The sequence below is a fragment of the Echinococcus granulosus genome, assembly GCF_000524195.1.
Source record: "Echinococcus granulosus chromosome Unknown EG_S00054, whole genome shotgun sequence".
Lineage (NCBI taxonomy): Eukaryota > Metazoa > Platyhelminthes > Cestoda > Cyclophyllidea > Taeniidae > Echinococcus > Echinococcus granulosus.
The window spans coordinates 159,459-179,750 of NW_020170434.1; the positions used below are offsets into that span (position 1 = coordinate 159,459).

Here is a 20,292-nt window from a genome sequence, read left to right on the forward strand (position 1 = left end):
TCGAAGATTTCAGTGCGCTATGTGCAGTTGTCTCGGTTTTGGTTTATCTGAGGCCGGCCGGTGGTCGGCAGTCGAGGCCTCTCTCGCCCGAAAGCAGCACAACCCGTTAAAATACGGGGCAGCCTGCCCTCATTAAACTATGTTTCACGTTTTTTTTCCCTTAAATACAGCCGCTGTCAGATCCAACATTGCCTTGTGGATATTGGGTCTACTGTCTGCTACAATGTAGCGGTCAAACCATCTTCAGAAGCTAAATAAGGAGCATCGTCTGCTTTACTGACAAAATTTAAAAGGATTGACAGAATACTGGCACAAGCGGTATGAACAGTACCCCGTAACACCGTGACCTAGCTGCCCCTTCCCACTGCAGCAAAGTTACGAGGTATTGGTCGCGCCGCTGGGAATTGAAAAAAATAAGGTCAAGGATTGTTAAAACAATTTTTAACAAAGAACTGACAACTACTTTTTCTCCCCATCTCTCCGTCGTTTCCGAAGCTCGTGTTCTACCACGCTGGTCCAGTTAATGTTGGGGTAGAGGTTTCGCATGCGATTAATCTCCGTTACCTCAGTGGAGGGGTTTATTGTTTCACTTTTGATTTCAACGCTGCCACGAATCTTGTCAGATGGCTTCGTTTCAGCTGGAATTTCGATGCTAGGATGTTCCCAATCCCCACGTTGGGGGTCGTGTTCTGTTCTTTTCCGTCGTCTCTCCTTAGCGATCACCTTCTCCCAGTTAATATGCGGATATTCGAGCCTTAATCGAAGTATTTCCTGCTCTGCTGTCACCTTGGACCCTTTTACCCTCTTCTCCATCTTCGGAACAACTGGTGAAACCTCTGGAAGGGTTACAGGTTCAATGTTTCCTTGGCCAAACGTTTCACCTTCACAAAGGTCGTTCTCTTCCAGGACGACGGTCCAGTGAATGTATGGATGCTCACGTCTCATCTTCTCCACGCCGATGTTTTGGAAGGCGCTCCAGTTGACGAAAGGGTAACGCAATTTGAGTCGATCAATAATCGCGGAGTCAAGCTTTTCTCCCTCCTGCATGGATTCGCCTTCTTCGCAGTTTATGATGTAGTCCCAGTTGATGTAGGGTGATGCATATTTCTTCTCCACGAAGTAGCGCCAATCTACGCAGGGATAGAGTTCTTCTAGACACGTTACGTGTTCTCTAAAGCTCTTGCACACCTCCGGATTCTTAAAATTAACCGATTTTAGAGTGATGGGTTGAAATATGGCCGTCGTGATGGCATTCCAGTCGAAATAGGGATATTCTCTCCTCCAACGTTTGATCGCACAGTCACTCAAGTCCTCTGTGATTACATTCTCCCAGGTGACATCCGAAAATCGCATATTCAATCGTTCGATTGCCACTGTTTTTGACAATCGCTTCATGCTTGCATCCCCACCGCGTACAATGCTCTCCCAGTCTAGTCGTGGAAATCGCTTTTTAAGACTTTCGATCTCTTTTTCACACAAGTTATTGCGAATTACGTTGGACCAGTCAATGCACGGGTAGAGATTTCTTAGTCTGACAACCTTCTCCTCGCTCACAATGTTCTCCCAACGCACCATTGGGTGCCGAGCCTTCAGCCACAAGGCCCGCTCCGCACACACAATTGCCTGCCAGTCAATTTCGGGATGTTGTCGCTTCAATTGTTCCATCTCCGCCTCGCACAACTCATCTCGGACCAGTTGGTCGAAATCGACATCCGGATAGGCGGAGCGCAGTCTTCGAATTCGTTCTTCACACACAATACCACTCCAATTGAGACAGGGGAACTTTCTCTGGAGACTTTCAATCCTTGCCTCACACAGTACTGTAGTCCAATCCATCTCAGGGTTCTCTGCTCTCAAACGGTCGATCTCTCTTCCACAAGCGTCCTCAGCGGCAATTTGACTCCAGTTTATGAAAGGATATTTGGCGCGGAGAACGTAGGGTAGCTCTGTGCGTAGAATCTTCTCCCAACGAATGAAAGGATAATTGTCGTGAAGGCGACGTACTTCAGCTTCGCAGACAATTTTATCCCAGTCGATCTCGGGATGGAGAAGGCGAAGACCCAGGATCTCGGCTCGACAGAGCTCCTGTCTCGCCAGCTCGTGAAGATCGATGTCAGGGTAGAGTTGTTGAAGTCGAAGGATCTCGAGCTCGCAGATTTGGGAAGGTCGCTTCTTTTGAACTGTCCGTTCTGTGTAGGGAGCTCGAGCTATCATCACAAGCATAAAGCCGATGGCTTCCAGATAGAAGTAGACAATGCAGACCAACAGACCGATCATGCAGAGGCAGATGAAGAGGACTCCGGCTGTACTAATTGTGTTGGTTCTTCGGAGCTGTATTGTGGACTGACCCGTCTCTGGTGGAGGGATGGTATCTTCTGCCGAACCTCCTAAAGTTATCGGAGTTGGAGGTGCTTCCGCACAAAAATATGGGTTCTAAAGAGCAGAAATTTTTTACAGACTACTTATATCAGTGAGATTTAGGAGCTACCACCAACATCTCTTTTTGGTGGGGGAAAATAAATCCTTTGTATCAGTGGACCCTTACATAACTCGTAGAGCAGTCGATGCACTTAGTCTGACCGGGCTCTGGTTGGTAGGATCCTTTGGGGCAGAGGTCACAGAGGTTTGCGTGAGGAGTGTTTAAGTCAACTTTTTTGCTTTCGGGGACATACGTGGCCTTACCAATGGCTTTGTAGACTGTTGCCTTAGTGCCGGGGGGACAGGGCACACAAAAAGGTGGGTTCGCTATGGCCAAGTGTTGTCCCTCAGCGCACACTGGCCATGAGTTTTTATAAATGATCTAAGTTGATAAAAAGTTATGAAAAGTATATTTCGAGTGAACTTTTAATATTGACACCAATGACCTACAGACACATTCTCCGAGGCTGTTTTGAATTCCATTCTCTCAAACCAATCACGAAGATCCTCTCTCGAGTCGGTTAGGTCGGATTCATTCCAGCTGAGTGTAAAAGTGCGAAAAGCTGTGAAATGAAGTCGATTCCCGACCATTGGCCGAATTGGCGCAACTCGATTGTTAATTGGTCGAAGGGGAGGAGCGGACTTCCTGCTCATTGGCCACTTAAGGGGGATGGAGGCTGCGCCCCTGCGATCAACGTAAAGGCTTACAAAGCAATCGATACAGGCGCCTTGAGGAGGTACCTTAAATAAAAGTTAATGCAATTCATTGACCGACTGCTAATGCCTTGACATCAGTGGCCCTATTCTACGGTAATCAAATCGTCAAGAAATTATAATGGTGTCGTTGTTCTCCGCCGGCTAGTCAGGTAGCCGAGGCAGGCATCAAGTCAAGGAGATCCGCAGCGCCCACGAAAAATTCGCTCCTCCGATCACATTTTAGGCTGTGGTAATCGTTTAACACAACTACTTTCTAACAAACTAGATGTTAAAAGAAATGGCAATTTCCGGTTTGCCTATTTAACAATCTGAGCCCGGGGAATGCTGGATCTTGTCAGGGCTGCGGTAGAAGTTATTACCTCCGTGACCAATTCGAGGCCGTTGTCCATAGCGGTTGCCAATGTAAAATGTCCGATAAATTGTGACGAATTGTCCTTCCCAGCTGTAAAACTTAGCGACAAAGATGTACCGCCCTCACTTATCTGCATTGTCAAGCTGCTCTCGATGATTTTTTTTTCTTCGAGGGAAGGGATTCTCAAGGTCGAATTTATGTGATATGCAAGGTTGCCCTCATAGGTAGTGCACTGACTAAACAGAAAAAATAAGACACACAAAGTAGTTGTCGTTTTGGCTCTGAAAAAAAACGGTCCTTAAGCCAAACCAAAAACTCAAATCTTACCAGTGCAAGCTTGGAAAGGTTTCTGCTTAACTGACGGGGTGAATATTTATGATGTTTTTGCAATTCAAAATTGCTTTTAGAGGCAAGATGATGGTCTTGCAACTCTAAATTCGTCACTTATTGATTGAAACGGCATCTTTACCAAATATGGGGATTAGGGCTTTAAATATTCAAGCAAAGCTTTCTATTGAACGGGCTGCTGAAGCAGAAGGTAAAAAACAGCCTACTGAAAAATAGCAAGTAGGAGTTGTGCTGTAAGTCGAAGAGTTTTATGGTTATTAGGAAAGCTTCCAGTAATGTTTTTTGGAGCTTTAGACTTGTCAAAAATGGAAATGATAACCTCACTTATAATTGACTAAAGTTACTTTTTATCACTAACAAGATTTAATTAGGTTTGGATATAGTAATTTTTGTTAAAAGTAATGTGTACCTGAAAAAATTTTCAAGGATGCTTATAATACGAATGTTTAAAAAATTTAATGCTCCTTTGCAGCAAAATAAAAAGTTTTTTAAGGCGCAAGACGAACATTTCACTACTGTTCCATCTAATTGTCAGCAGCTCCGCGATTTCCACCTTCGGTTGGGTCGATTTTTTAACCCTGACCAACCGTCCTATCAACCGAAGGAGATAGAAGTCTTCTAAAGTTTGTCGATTCATTAAAAACGAGTTCACCTTCACGATGATTGATAGGCCACTGCCACGAGGCACCTTTGCTACGTCACCAATCAGAACGGTGGTGAAGGTAGTCGCTTTTTGCGTGCAAAGTTGGTTGTGCACGGTTGACACAAAGCCGTGCCCAATTGCTGTCAGCGGAGGTCCGCATGGATGTGATCGCCAATGTCTTAGTGGTGGTGCTGGTGATGCGTCCTCGTAAGGAACCAGTGGTGCACGGTCTAGAACGGCCTGGGGATCCAACGCCTCCTCCAGGAATACTGTCCTGAAAGACTGCAAAATGGCGTATAAATAGTCATTATTTTAAATGACACTAGATGCCACGGTCAGAGTGATGCCTCAAACCACCAGAAAGGCATTTTGTTTATGTGAGAAGTTGGAAAATTTCGTTACTCTTATCTGTTCACACTTTCCTTGTCCAGTAATTAAACTCTGGTTTAAAACGATGCCATAAAAGTTGGGACACGCTGAAATGTGTTGCTATGACAATCAAAATGAAGCGAAATAGTAGCATTTGAAGAAAAGAATTGTCGACTAGCTCCTTCTACCCCGTCTTCAATGCTTTTTCTCGGTGGTCGTATACTACTGGCCACACTTACGGTCTCTCGGTTTTCTCTACAAGTGCTTGATAAAAGATTGGGGAAAAATTTTAAGGGTTTTATTAACTTTAATTTAAATTTCGGGAATTTGGTTTGTCATTATCTAATCATAAGCGAGTTGTGAGTTCTGCAACCAATGCAGTCATGAAATGAACACAGAGGAAAAACTCACGCCTCCCCCGCTCTGGTGAACTTGCAAACCATCAAGAATGTCAAGGTCACCCGGGGAGAATGCTTCTTTGAAAGGTATGCGAAATCCACCGGTCAACTCAGCATAGCCCAGATACACCTCCAGCACCATCCAATTAAATCGCCTGCCGACTTGATGAGCTTCAACACAAAGGCTCTCCTGTGTCATCTCAAAACTGTTTAACGTTTTTGGATGGTAGTCATTCTCGCTGCTGAAGTGGACGAAATCTAACCGAAAACCCACTTGAATCTGTTCGAATCGCAACCGTACTGTCCGATCAAGCGGACCAGTGTGAATGAATCCTGAAGTTGTTCTTTCCAGTTGTTTCCTTTTCCATTCATACTCATCCCATTGTCCTATGAACTTGATGCAACTCCAGGTCTTTGATTCTTGTACACACTCAGGATCTGCCGCTGTTATGGTCTGCGGAACACCGTATCTACCGAAGGAGATCTTTGCGAAAGACAGTGGATTCGAGGCCGCTTCACAACTGACATAAGAAGTGGCAGCAAGATCCACCTGAAGAACAACGGTTGATTGTTGGTAGAGAAGGATGAGGAAGACTCCACGTTGAATCCACTGACTCTCACCAACATTTTCAGCACAGGTAAAGTAGCCGACGGTTCCGGTTTGAGCCACAACCTCCACCACCTCCACACCGAATGCCTTGTGGCTATAAAAGCGACGCTGGAAACAGCTGTTGATAGGAAGGGGAACTAGATCGCTGGCTAGAACACTAGAACCAACCGGAGCTGTAGCACTGAGGTACCAAGCATACTTGGAGCCCCTTTGAGTATGGAAGCAGCGCAGTGCAACGCGTTCGCCGCGGAAGGCCTGACGGATTTGAATCTGAGGTGGTGGTACTGTGACGTTAATTCGAAGACTCCTCCTGGTGGTGTCTTCAAGAACGACAATCTGGGAGCGTTTGTAGTTTTCGCAGTGTGTAATGTCTCCGGAATCCTCTAGATCTTTTATGTGGAGGCAGGCGGCCAGACAGACGTACTGCAGAAGCAGCAAGCACTTTACAGACATACTTTTTTAACTACTCATCGATTTATGACAATTTAAATTATTTCTTTTCTCTTCTCAACCAATAACAGGTCGGAATTGTAGGAAGCTAACTGAAAACAAAAAGGATTCCGGCAAAGTAGATTTGTGGTAGGGCCGAATCCAAAACGCCCGATCCTAGGCTATAAACATATCCCGTAAATTTGCTCAATGTCTTGATGCCGACCAAGGGGGTTATTTTCTGTACATGTAAGGATTGCCATGACAACAGAAGATGCTATTGTTTGAATGGCATATAGGTGTTAGAGGAGACGGTTTGAGAGTCAACGGACATCAACTGGGTTATGAGCAGACGTCGAGCAAACCACCTAGCCAACCAAATAAGGGACCAATTTGTAAATGCCCCGCCTCAGATTCGGGTAAGTCGGGCTTCCCTCAACCGTAGAACGTGCGATGATGGAAGGTGATTTTACAGGTAGGGGTATTCAGGACTACACTTCCTTCTTCTCCTTCAGATGACACTCGGCTCCAGTTGTGTACCCACTGACACCTGAAAAGTAGCCTCGATGACAAGAGCTGGTAATGGTAGAACTGGGTCCGCCTTCAGCACTGATTAAAGGGAGAATGCTGTCTTGATACCTAGTGTACAATAGTGGATTAGTGGGTGTCTGTCCTCACCGCTACATCTTGATTGGGTTTTCCACTAGCTGACCTAATGTCCACAGGATAATAAACGACTGGGCCGCTGGCTAGAGGTTGGAAGCGACCGGCCAGACAGGACTAGCTTACGACAGTCGCACCGATTGGACGTAGTAGACGGCAGTCCCCACCTGCCACCACTAGCCATTTAGATTATTCCATTTCTTATTTTGTGGAAATAAGTTTCGGATAATCAGAGTCCCCTTAAAACAGATGCAATGTCAATTTTTCCCTAGAATTACCAGAGGGTGTGCTAATTGTACTTGGCTTTCTTGGTTGTCGCATTTGCAGATTGATTTCTTGCGTAAGAATGATGAGATCTTTGAAACCGAGTCCAAAGACTTCATTCAAACCCTGGCCTCCTTTCAACAGGAGTTGGGTCAAATAACCTCCATATTTGACAGCAACAGCAGCAAAAAAAGCATCAACCAATCTGTCAGAGGTGAGTTCAAACAGGGAGTGGAGTGCCAAGTAATTCTTGAAGATGTAATAAGGCATAACAGTATAAAAAAGTTCCATACTTCACGTTTCGAGTGACTGAGGCGCTGTGAACATGGGCAGCGCATCATGTCATCAAGTAGGAAATCCAAGTTTTTCTACCTCTCTGTTCTCCACCTCAGCAGTGCTCTTCTTGGCCGCCTTCGGTCAAGTGTTGACTTTTCCAGCAGTGGATTTCGAGGGATCGACATTTATGCCTCCTTCGATAGTCCCATGTGGGGAAAATTGTCGTCTTTACACTGCACCAGGCTAGACTGTCCTATGTGACTTAAATTTGATCGACTTCTTAAAGTAACTTCACACTTTTAATGGCTTGTGTAAATCTCGCCTCACCACCTTGTCCCCATGTTGGTTTGGGTTCCATCCATTTGCCAGGGCCGTCGAGAACTTAGCACTCGCTTACGTAAAGGTGCCATTGACTGCACCATAGTAAGCGATTTTACAGCACTCAAGTCTGGCATCACTTTGGTTGTTGCTGCCAAAAATGGAAGTGACGTTGACAGACCCTCTGTTGTGGTCCTTCACAGGTCTATTCTTCCTTCATCTTTAACCTTTCTGCTAAGGCGTGTATTTTTGGTGTCCTAATCACGAAATCCAGAGTTTATTTACTCGGCCCTACGAATTACCCCTAAAGCTATAATAAGTCTCATGACTGCAAAAGGATATCGAGAATGGATCTAAGGCCATAATACAAACGACGAAGGACTAGATCTAGCGGAAACTGAAGAACTGGCGTTGACAGATGTTAAATTTAAACAAAATAGCCTTTTATTCCGTACCTCACATTCGTTATTCATTAGGCATGATTTCTAACATACGAGAGGCTTCTATTTTATTGGTTGTTTTAGCCCCAGAGACTTCAGAGTTGGCCGATTTGGAGAAACCGGATTTGGAAGGAATGCTGAAATCCATGGTGAATAAATACACGGCTACAAAGGTGGTAGTGAATCCTGAAATCACTCAGAAGGTTCAAGCTGCCGAATCGGCAGCCATTGCAAAATACCTTCAGTGCGTTTGTTGTTTGACTTGGCTAGTCGCTTCAGTAGTCAATGAATGGACCAATTTTACTGGTTTCCCCACGTTTGCCTCTTACTTGTAGGCTGCCTAAGCTAAAAATTAGTTGTTTATTTTACCTCTCTTGTGTTTTTAGCCAGCTGGATTTTCAAAAAAGGGTTCTGGAGGCAAGCGCTGCCCTCAAAACGTATGCTAGACCTGCCACTCCAGCGTAAGGGATTGCTACTTAAGTCCTGGCAGTAGTAGTATCACACACTATAAGTGGAATTTTGCCGTGACCCTTCCTTGTAGAAGTGCAAGCAGTTCTGCTATTCGGCGGCCGCCTCTAACCGCCAGAACCAGAAAACAATTTTCGAGCAGTCTAGATGACATGGAAAGCGGGGTTGGGTCAGACAACGAAGAGATTGCTGCTGAATTGAAGGAGATGAAGGTGAGAGAAGCTTTTGGCTAAGACATCTAACAAAACCAGTCTTTTTATGAGGATCAAATTTTGTGGGTAGTGGGGAAGTAACTTTATTACTGACTTTTAGAAGGATTAGGCAATCATCAGGAAGTACCACTCGATTAGGGTTGGTTAAGTCAAATGGTAAATTTATGCTGCATTGTTCGCCTCTTGGTAGGATGAAATAATGGACAGATTGATGAGTCACGATCGCTTGATTGAAAGCGGGCGGGACAGGCTACAGAAGCGGTTGAATGAGCGCAGGATGGCCGCCATGGCTGTGAAAGAGGATACGGAGCGAAATCACGCGCAGGCTATTCTCTCCAGGCAGGATGAAGTTGAACACAAGTGAGTAGCGTCGGTCGTCTGTTCTCCTTCACTTTTATAACGCTCCATTCGCTCGCCATTTGATATCCAGCAAAGTATATGTTACTGAGTAATCATTTAAACACTCATGGCTTTGAGTAGCTAAAGCCTTACTTTTGTTAGTCCTCACACGAATCCGCCTCTCATTGCCCCGAATCTGGAATGCATTTACTTTTAGCGTTGACAAGGCAAAAATGGATATGCAACGCAAACTGATGTCGCGAATCGAGGCGCAGATGCAGAATCGGAGTGAAGTGCCTCAAGCACGAAGGTGCGTTAAGTAAGTTAACTGCCTATGTGCAGCTCGAATAATATTTAACAGTACTGTAGGAATGCAAGTCATGCTTGAATTTTTAGTAGGTCTCACCATCACGGAAGATTATTTGCCGCTAACGGAGGGAAGGGCCGAGGGGCTAGAGGCCTGACTGGTAGAATTTGCTGCCAAGCCAAAGTATAACCCATAAACATTAACTAACTAGAGCAGCTGACCGTGATTTAAAAGGGAGTACCGAATTACTGTTCCGTGTTAATGCTCATGCACAGATTCTCCGACCGACTTTAAAGCCAGTCCAGAAGGGGCTTTTTTAAGGAAGTTAAGTAAAAGGTAGCTTAGTGATCATTTTGTTAATTTTGCATGCTCTCATAACTTGTTATTTTTTCTTAATTTTAGTGATACTGAACAAGACTAACCTGGAATCAAACTTCTCAAAACATGTAAAACAAATGGATGCAATGCTCTTTAATGGTGCTTTGAATACTTGGCATTATATTGTTAAACGCACAGTCAACCGGGTGCCTAATTTTAGAACAGAATATTAAAAAAAAGTTGGCAAAGGACTGGGTTTTTCAAGGCAGGGGGGTTGCTTAGTGTTTTGGTACGTTAATTTAATAAAAACCTTCTTCCTAAAATTTCAGATAACCAGTTATACAGATCAGAAAAAGATTTTTTGATACAATTAAAAAATTATTCGATTAGTTAAATTTAAAGGGTCGGAAGAAAGGGGATTAATTAGGAACTGTTTTGGATCATTCATTCTCATTAAATTGGAGACAGGAATGCTAAGCATATGCTGAGTTACTTTTAAATTGCCTAATTTATTTTTATCGATTTAGGCATTTTACTTTGAATGCTAGTAAATGTTTTTATTTGGGCACAATTCTAATCAAAGGCACTAATTGCCTAGTTTGTTTTAGTATTTAAATCGCATAATTTCAGGCGATTGCTTTAAAAAGCGCCTGATTCGGACGCAAATATCGGCTCTTGTATCTTTGTGGTGTGTTGTGCGTAGGTTGGACGTTAGTTTTGTTTGATGCATCGATGTATTTTAAAGGAAATGCTGATTCGTTTTGTGGGTATAGATGAGATTGTGTTGCATAAGGTTGTTTTGGTGTTTTTGAACCCATTTGGGTTTATAGGGATGTTTCGCATTATTGTCGAATTTCCACATATTAGAGGCGTTCCATTCGTTTCCACCAAGTTTTATTCTTTACAGGCTTTGAACTGCTTTGCACCGGATTTATTGCCATGTATATGCAGCTAGTGTACGAATATGTCTTCCCGAAACCCTAGTAATTTCTCCTACGTTAGCATTTCGTAGGTTAGTGCCATGACATTGAGGCGTCTTATTGTTCCTCCATTCTAGGCATCTGATATTTTCTTCGAGGTTGCTTTGACTTTTGCGTTGTTCTGCTGTCGCGAAGGTTCTGGTCTGAATATTGATTTGCATTCAGAACCCAATTCTCCAACTGCATGATCTTTTTCAGTAGCCACGTTTATCTTTGTCATTACCGCTTATCTGCTTCGACTTTTTCATTGTTATCAATAACAATAATCCTGCCCTTACATGCCAAAATTTGTGTAATTTATTCTAGGCGCCAATGTCCGGTGAAAATTTTACTAAGGCAGTAAGTTTCCATTGTTTCCGTAATGCCCTATCAGTTTGTTAAGTTCTGCTTGGATTTGCTATTTTATGCAACTTTTCTTTGCATTCTTTTCCAAACGCCGCTTTCAGTATACCGCGCAGTTAGTAGATTCGATTGGTTAACAAATTCGCCAATGGTTACACGCTCCCCTTGCAGGCAGGCAGCAGAAATTCAGGTTCTTGGTCGGGTTGTGAATGCGCGTCTATTGACGGGGGCGGTGACGCCCTGCCGTCCACCTCAGCGCAACGATCTCAGTGCATCACTACCACCGAGAGCATCAACAGTCTCGAGGTCGTCTTGCGAGTATGTGACTGCTTTGGCGTTGGAGAATCATTTAAGATATTAGCGAATGCCTAACGCGTTTACCAATACCGTTGCCTTTAGATGAATTACAATTTCCCTATCCGATTTTAGCAATACGGATATGTGACACTTATTTTTCATTTATTTATGGCAAATGATTGAACCAAGCTGCTGGAAGAAGCCATAAAATATAGCAGTGGACAATTGGATGTTGGTGTCATATTGGAACAGTAAAACAATCGGGCCGTGGTGGGCGATTTTCCACTAGAACCTTAGAAGCGAACATATTAATAACTCTGTTCCACTGGAGACATTGTAAAGCAGAGCGGATGTATTCTTCGAAAAATTTATTCCTTTGTATTCTCCTCCTCTTCACTCAGATCCCAAACGCTGAGGAACGGACAGATGTCCACGATGTATACGATTCTTCCAACAGGATTTTTAGAACGTTTTTTATGGTAAAGTTTAAGCAAACTGCTGGCGGAGCTACTGTTTACGCTCAGGCGGATGCACAAGTGGTCCTCTCACCTGATGTCCAATCTGCTCCTGGTTCTACCATTGTCACTTCTGTGCCTGGCAGTGATCATAATGACTACGGTGATCAACTTACCTTCCCGGTGGACAATGCAATTATGAATGGTGGTTTTAGTGATGACGATAAGATTGATGAAATTATACAGCATTTGGAGCTAACCGAGTAAGTCTCTTGACATTGATTTTTTCGACTTTTTTCCACTCTCTAAAGACGGTGTTGTAAATTTTTCTGGTGTGGATCCTGCACCTCTATTACTATCATTAATAATGAAGGGGTTATTGAGGCTGTTCAAGTTAAATCGAGACTTCCGAGGACGCTATCATTACGGTCAGGGTTGTCACTGTCGTACTGGTGCCCATGAAACACTGATATCATTCGGTTTTCTTTCTGTTGAGTGGGTGAGCGTCCTTTCACCGATCCGTACTCCTCTTGAAGCCCTCTGTAAGTGAGGATGTTTGCGCATTCGTCAAGATCATTAATACCTCAATGGATGGTGTTTGCATTGGTCAACTAATTGGGTGTCGACTGTTAGTAATGGGGCATACCGTTTGGAGTTACTATGGTCAGTCGTCCCATCCCTGTGGCTTAGCGCTTTTGAAGGTGTCTGTACAGTTGGATTTCCGTGGTTTTGCAACTTGCAAGGAACTTCATCACCACTGGCTGCTCGTGCGTGTTGTCACATGGCATCTTGATTAACGGTGTGTGGACTGGCACCAGCTGTCAGTACTCGTGATAGAAGACACTTGCGTACAGTCCCGTCACGGCAGCATCCTTTCGAATGTTCCTCGTAGCATTAGTAGCACTATCAGAACTCCTCGCACGCCCATCTATCTAAACACATGCGTGTTCAGCATGGAGGTGGACACGATTTACCGCGTAGTAGCATGCCTAATTAAAGCAGCTACCACCACGTTCGTCTCATTTGGGACGTCTGGGCTCTTACCTTTTATGTTGGCCATCGAAACTACGACGATATGTCGTGTGGGAATAGCAAATAGATGTCTCCGATTTTCAGCCGTAACAGTGTATACCTTCATGAATCAAACGCTTTTTGCATTCCAGTATAGAGCGCCAAGTGGTTGATCGGTTGATCTCACTGGGTGATACCATTGAACAGCATTGCGGAGAAGAGATTGACAAACTTCTGGCCAGTCTTCGGGTCATCCAATCTCCAACCGAGACACTTCGCAAAATTGCCGAGTAGTGAGTGCTCCTCTTCTATCCTCGACTACCCCTCTTCCCTTTTTTGGCGCTTTTTTACTAATTCTGCTGCACTCAGCATTTTTAAGGAAGCTCAATTAAACTGGGGTCGAATCCTCGTCTTCTTTTACTTCGTCGTTCGGTTCTTTCTGCGCTACGCGGCGGAACGTCTGGCGCAAGGTCTTGCCAACCTCGCTTCCATAGTTGCCAATGCTCTCAAGGATATCTGCACTGCTCGAATCTTCCAGTGGATAGCTGACCACGGCGGTTGGGTATGAAGAAGCCCTTAAGTTTTTCTCTAAAGTCTATGTGGTCACTTCTGCTTTTTCGATCATTACGATGTGGTCGTATTCATGGGCCAGGACTGCTTGTCATATGCTGATTTTCAATCGAGGCGATCACAAAGCCAGCAATCCCAGTTGATTCGGGTGTACACATCGTTTTATTTCCCATATTCGAGTGAATTTTACGGGCTAGTCACTGCTTGTGGAACCATTTGCCCAAAGTCAGAAACATGTGGTGTGAAATGTTATTTGTGTAGCTTTACTAGGGTAGTATGTAATTTCGACTCTCGCATGGTGCTTACTTCTCACTCCAACTTCTTTGGGTCCCGAGAGCAGTGGAAGGTTCATTTCTTCGCGTATTTCTTATGTTTAGGACATCTTCATAATTGACGTTTGTCATTTGTGGCTTTGATGGACTTGCTGGTGTGGGGGGCACGTGTGGGTGGATGTAAAACCAAGGAAAAGTGGTTATTGGAATCCTCTTCATTTCAGCGTCGTCTTACACCCATCGGAGGCGCTATTGCACGAATTGAGAGCATCAAGCCCCTTTTGTCCTCCTTGACCTTCCTGATCCTTGCCCTTGGCACAGCATTTTTCTTGGCTCGGGCTCGAGCCTTCTTTTGAAATTCCGTCGAATTCTTTTTATCGTACCATCTTCATACCTTTTCCCTTCCGAGTACCTAAAACCACAGTCACCAGCATGGACCCGTGCTTTTTTAATTGGCCTTTTTTGCCCATCGCGATTTTAAACTTTCATACCACCTTTTTCGTATGGCCGCTTCTATACTTTTTATTGGTTAGATTTGCTCATGGCAATAAAAAATGAGCAACTACCTTGTTTTGTAAAGTCGGGATAGCGGTTTGCTTGAAGTAAGCATCTGGGTGTGGCCTGTCGGCATTGGGGACCAATGGAATTACGTCCCCTGGACTGATCAACAGATCTACGGGCGTACCCCGACGTGATGCTGCAGGTGAGCAATCAAGCAGCTTCCATGGTTGTGAGGCAGTAAAATTGGCATTTGCTGGACGCTCAGTCCGAAAGAAATCACTCTTGATGTAGTTGGTGCTCTGACTTTGAAAAGCCTAGGAATTAGTCAACACCGGCTACATGATGACAATTAAAGTGTTCCAATTACTCGCATAACCATGTGGATGTTTACTACTCGTTGATTTTCCTCAGAACAACTTGTTGAAAGGGCAATCGGCGGTCAAAAGTTGGCTTCTCCGTCACCACCACAGGTAGAGGTACACCCGAGTTGGAATCCGATTTACTTGCTCCTGTTCGTGCGGAGGCCGCACGCACAAGCTTTCACGGTGCCAGACAAAAGTGGTGAAAGAATGCTCTTCTGCTCAACAGTGAGACACCCGAATGGGGTTAGTGTTTCAAGAAGCCCTGTGCGCTACTTTGCCCCGCAATCAAACCGGCTGCAGGCATGTTAAGGCTGATGATGACCAGCTTTGAAGCGAAGTAGGCTATACCGGCAAGTCTTTGCAAGCCAAAGTCTTATGGATGTTGGTGAGGCTCTGAGTTAAATGAGTATGTGCCGACGTAGGGGATTGAGTTGAAAATGAGTGTGAATTCCATGTCGCGAAGTGCCTTGTATTCTGCAACCTTGGAGGAACTTTTGCTTTCAGCTGTGCACGCTTTTCCAGATTCCCAAAATATAGTAGAAGTGTTGGTGGCGTTGGATTTGGCTGAAGTTTGACATCTCGGATTACGCCGTTTGAGGTGGCGTGGAAGTCTATTTGGGCGAACAAACTTACTCCAAAAGGGATGGCAGTTTTAATCCTATTGGTTGGATACTCGTCTTTAACGTGCTGACGTGATTGGCTGCACTTTTGGCGACTTTTGACACCTTCTTCAGGTCAATTGTCAAATGACATCACACTTGTTCGACTGTCAACACTACTGGTGAAACCTCCTGGTTTCTCAATACTCACCATGGGGATTTCATTCTCTTCTTGCGGTTGATTACATTCCTCGAAGAGACATACAACCACCGGAAGCACCACGAACGTCACTCCAGAGGAGATGCGCATGGTAGATTGTTATCCCTCTATATCGTACAATTTCCATGAAAGAGATTTCCGTCCTCCTCCCCCCAAGCTTTCGTTATAAGCGTGTCTCTAAATAAACGCACCAATGTGTGGATCGGTCAGTGCCTGTAGCAAATCATCCACTGGTTGTATTTTTCCGTCTCTTCCAACCACCAAACCTTTACAATCGTTGGATTCCATAATTCCACGGAGTTAAGTGAGGCATTGACCGGACAAAATGTACCCGACCACCACCGCAACTCATTGGACAGCCTCAGATTGTTGTGCAATTCCCGTATTTACATTATTTGCAACAGTTTCTAAGATCTAAAAACATTTTCATCCATTAGTAGTTGTGTTGACCCTTAAGACGGGCAGAAATGACTTATGACAAGCATTTACTGCCCTTTTACCCATCCTATGGGACACAAGGGGTGTATTTAATTTTTAACACAAAATATTCGAATACTACTTGCAGGAAAATAAGTAGAGTGCACATCTCGATCAAATGCTAGGCATTTTCGACGGACTGATACGCCCGCACGATCGTGCGTCAGTGACGGTGACTGCGCCCGCCAACAAAGCAGTTATCCAGTGCTGTGAACACGAGTCCATCTCCTGGAACGTCTGATTCTGACCACTAGATCAACGCATGGCACGGAGTGAAATCGCACAGGACCCGAGTCTGCCCGCTGGGAGCAGTGAATGCAGTCACCTGAGGAAGAATCAACCGAATTTGATTGCCAACGTACAAAGCACAAATTCACGCTTCTCATCTCACTATATGCACCCTAAAGTGATTCAGCTGAGAAGTATCACCACAACCGCACTAACCTAGCCCCGAGTAATTTCCACCTAAATGCAATGCCTCAAAGTTCACAACTTCCAAAACTGTATCGAAATGGAACGAGGCGAGACGATATATGAACCACCAAGTGCAGTTTGAAGTCCTTAAACCCTGAGGTCTCTGTTGGATTTGAAATCACTTCACAACAACCACGACGCTGGTGTTTTGCAGCGACCGTACTTCTTTACCCAGCCGCTGCTATAGGAAACTTGCTCATATGGGGAACCATGACTGCATGCGATAACTTGAGGTCATTGAAGTTGGTTCTACCAACGCCTAGTTGCATTAAATAAATTGCTTAGGGCAAGGAGTTGCTATTAGAAAACAGTGCAACCCAAAACTACAGCGAGGAATTCATTTTAAAAGAGTGTATGGAGACATAAAAACAAGTGCTTATAATCAGGTAACACCCGACCTATGGTCTCAGCGCAACTACTCAAATAGTGGGAGTAGCGAGTGAACTGCAACACTTTGTCTTGAAAAAAACTGAATAAGTGGACGCGGGTCGCGCCGTCATACGCACAAAAATAAGTGGATGCGACTTATATCACAAAAATCAGTAATTTGAGCTGTACAGGAAGACGGAGAGCGGTGACTTCAAAGCGAATGAGTGAGAAAGGAAGTGGTGGTGGTGGTGGTGGTATCCGGGGCAGGCGATGGGGACGGAGAGTGTTGCCAGGGTAGAATCCTCGAGACCTTGAAAAAACTGCTCTGATGCGAGAAGCAGGGCCCAAAAAGAGCTGAGATGGCTCCCTTCAGGCGCAAAGCCACCTGACCGATTAGAGTTACTGTGGCCGTGCGTGTGGCACAAAAGTGTTGGCGTAGCCAATGAAGACATTCTTGCCTATTCATGCAGTCGAGTTAGGGAACTTGTTTAACAAAAGTAACCGCTAACATCGGAGAGGCGAAAGTTTCTAAGTAAAGCAGCTGAGAATCCCTACAAGACCCTCTAAATGAAACAGCATCCAGCCCGTTACATGCATTAATAGCAGCAGGATCGCGGGTCCTGTTGTTAAATGTTTAAGTCAACTAAAGACTAGATTCCGAATGAGTTTTACAGGCAACCAAAGATTCTATGAACAATACAACAGAGAATTTTAGAAAAAAAAAGTGGTGCTACAGAACAGTAAATGGCAAGGATACGTAAAAGAGCGCTGTGGGTAGCCACCGTTGCAGTAAAACACACAGCAAATGCCGTCAGCAACGCGACCCTCGATGAGATAGCACCGCGGTACGAGATGATGTAGACTGAAGCCTCGGTGTCGATAGAAACACAGTGCGACGCGATTGGTGCACTCGGTGTGTAGATAGACCGCACGACAGGGCAAGTAGGTTCGGTGTTGTTGCCACAACCATCGAACAAACATGACCTGATGTGGACTTAACTGAAGCGCTGATGACATCTGTTGGGATAAGTTGCCAAAATGTGTCTATTTAATGCACTCAAAGTGGGACAATATTCTGAAGCCAATCTCACTGACATACAGGGTCATCGGATTCGAGGAGTGGCTGATACTGCAAGGTGCTATTGACAGCGGCGGCGCAGCTTGAAAAGTGCCTTTGCCTTTTTGCGTGATTAAGAATCACGGAGAGGAGAAGAGACCCTAGGTGTAGAGAAGGAACACTTTACAAGACCCAACACCAAAGCCGAATGTGGACTAATAGTCCGAATTTTACTCCGTATCAGTTATTACGCAGCTGTAGTCGCAAGTTCCAATGCGAGTCATTCAGTGCTTCCTTCTAGTAGAGTATTAGATTACAGGTCTCTTTTCCATGCGTGTTCTTTAACACCTATCCAGAAATTCGTAGAAATGACAATAATTGTTGAACTCAGGAGTCAAGTTTGCCAACATAAAAACGGAAGCTGGCATCTAACAATCCTAGTAGTGCTGGTAAATTATGTGAGAATTGAAGACGCATTTAGAGCTTCTGCAGCATCATAACAGTCCACATTCGAGCACCGAAGCGGGTGGATAGATAAAAAGCTGTATGACCATGCAATTCCTAACACTCAGCACTTTATTTCACCCTACTTAAACCTGTTTTATTGCTGTCGGTGACGTTGTGAAGGGGACAAAAATAAGCGTGCCCATAATTTAAAGAGCTCATTATTGTCCGCGATCAAAAAGAAATTATGATTTGCATGAATAAAAGCCACATTAAAGAGCAGCAAGTTCATACAGGAGATTTCATAGCTAATGTACACATAAAATAACTTAAAACCAAATTGATAACCCCATTCAATAGCCAATGCATAATTAACCAGTAAGGAGCATCAATTAGCAATTTAAAAAGACTATGTGAGTTGTAGAAAGTACAAGACAAACCTACCAATGCCACATTTGCGATACCGTGATGTGACAGCTAAACTGAGGATGTACATTACAACCGAATCAGCCGCTAATCGTGGATGAATGATTGTTCGATCCTAGCGGAAAAGAGAAAGAGTAAAGATAAATGATTTCGAAACAAGGCCGGGAAGTGAGAAGAAACTCACAGCCACTTTGCAACTGCTGAGGGCGCGATACTCGGCTACGATAAGACCAACAATATTCTCCTCCTCCCCTCGCAAAATCTCAAATTGACGGTAGTTGGCGAGAGGAAGGCAAGCAAGAAGGGTGAGATAGCGGCCGGTGCAGACTACTTCACTGTACCATAGATCCGGATAGCGCACAGGGAAACACTCAATGCAGAGGCGCTGAATTGCCCCGATATCAGATGGACGCGCCAAACGTAGCTCAACTGCACTAACTACATCTGACATCCTAGAATAAATTGAAAATTTGGAAAAAAACAGTTTGGCGAAATTAAGAAAGCAGCATAAATTTAGACTGACACAAATAAGGCAGCAGACGACCATCAGGATAACATTAAAAACAGGAAATAATGACTAAAAAGGCCATTTACTCTAGAGGTGATGCCCGGAACAGGATTATGGACTTAGAAAATAGCGACTGAATTCCATGCGAGCACAAATGGAGCAGCGCATCATTTCGTGCACACTGCCATTCGTCAGCATAAGAAATCCATAAAACCCGGTATCATTGATAGTAAATGGGAAAAAAAAACACTCATAATGTCATTTAATACTAGCCTTTTAGCTGTTGTTTTCTACTTAACGTATTTTACATAATCAAAATTTAACTAGCATTTTAACTAGTAAATAACTATTTATAAAATTTAACAAGGATGGCAAGAATGCTACTTATCTTCCATGTTAAAGCAAATCACAAAGTGTTGAACAAAAGCAAAGCATCTGATTTTTGGTCTTCTTCAGCCAAGCCTTACTACTCTTAACCCTTCACTGTATGCCTCCTCAAGCTGTGCACCCATCTGCACCAAGTCATTTCCACCATCCTGCACCATACGGCAACACAATCGTGCATCAAGGTGTTGTAGTAAAATCGTCCATCCCAGTTTACATCCATCGTAGCTCCACCATGCCATCGACTCTGCTTTCCTCTCACCCATCAGCTAGTTTAGCTCCTCAGGCAAGACGGAGGGCCAAATTTGCCTGTTCTATGGCCTAACACAGAACGCCAAATCCATCCCCTGACCAAGCGCACCCTAAATCCTCATTTTTCCTCCCGCTAACATGTTCACACGTCGTTAAAAAGGTCCTGACGGCCACTACTGCATAGTCCACGACAGTTCGACAATTCCCGAGAGGCCACTTCCACAAATCTCCCGATCTCGACATCGACCCCCGCGTCCAATCGCGGACAGAGACGCCCAACTTCGCTAAATGCAGGTAAGACGTCGCAATGCGGCTCCAGTATGCGCACTTCCACGAAGGAAAACTGGAGGCGCATGGATAAAGCAGTATAAAATGACAGTATATTGTAGACGTGAGAGACCCA

General features: G+C 44.4%; 3 protein-coding genes across 3 annotated transcripts; 1 reads left to right on the forward strand and 2 right to left on the reverse strand. All coding sequences in view use genetic code 11, as the record gives it.

The window, feature by feature from the left end:
• Positions 1 to 459: 459 nt before the first annotated feature.
• On the reverse strand, positions 460 to 6,308 carry EGR_06270 (hypothetical protein; the record flags this gene model as incomplete). The annotated part of the gene is made up of 6 exons (XM_024495519.1): positions 460 to 2,387; positions 2,581 to 2,800; positions 2,869 to 3,159; positions 3,495 to 3,723; positions 4,342 to 4,760; positions 5,259 to 6,308. 6 exons carry the CDS (start codon positions 6,306 to 6,308, stop codon positions 460 to 462), a joined length of 4,137 nt encoding a protein of 1,378 aa, XP_024350042.1.
• Positions 6,309 to 6,628: 320 nt separating this feature from the next.
• EGR_06271 (Apoptosis regulator BAX) lies at positions 6,629 to 14,172 on the forward strand (the record flags this gene model as incomplete). Its single annotated transcript, XM_024495520.1, has 13 exons — positions 6,629 to 6,703; positions 7,275 to 7,425; positions 7,604 to 7,696; positions 8,330 to 8,489; positions 8,632 to 8,706; positions 8,787 to 8,925; positions 9,116 to 9,285; positions 9,482 to 9,557; positions 11,383 to 11,529; positions 11,910 to 12,226; positions 13,127 to 13,267; positions 13,344 to 13,536; positions 14,041 to 14,172. 13 exons carry the CDS (start codon positions 6,629 to 6,631, stop codon positions 14,170 to 14,172), a joined length of 1,869 nt encoding a protein of 622 aa, XP_024350043.1.
• A 2,857-nt stretch (positions 14,173 to 17,029) lies between these two features.
• On the reverse strand, positions 17,030 to 20,244 carry EGR_06272 (N-acetyltransferase; the record flags this gene model as incomplete). Its single annotated transcript, XM_024495521.1, has 6 exons — positions 17,030 to 17,276; positions 17,576 to 17,835; positions 17,918 to 18,036; positions 18,764 to 18,860; positions 18,930 to 19,197; positions 20,036 to 20,244. The coding sequence occupies 6 exons, from the start codon at positions 20,242 to 20,244 to the stop codon at positions 17,030 to 17,032; spliced, it is 1,200 nt and encodes a 399-aa protein (XP_024350044.1).
• Positions 20,245 to 20,292: the final 48 nt, after the last annotated feature.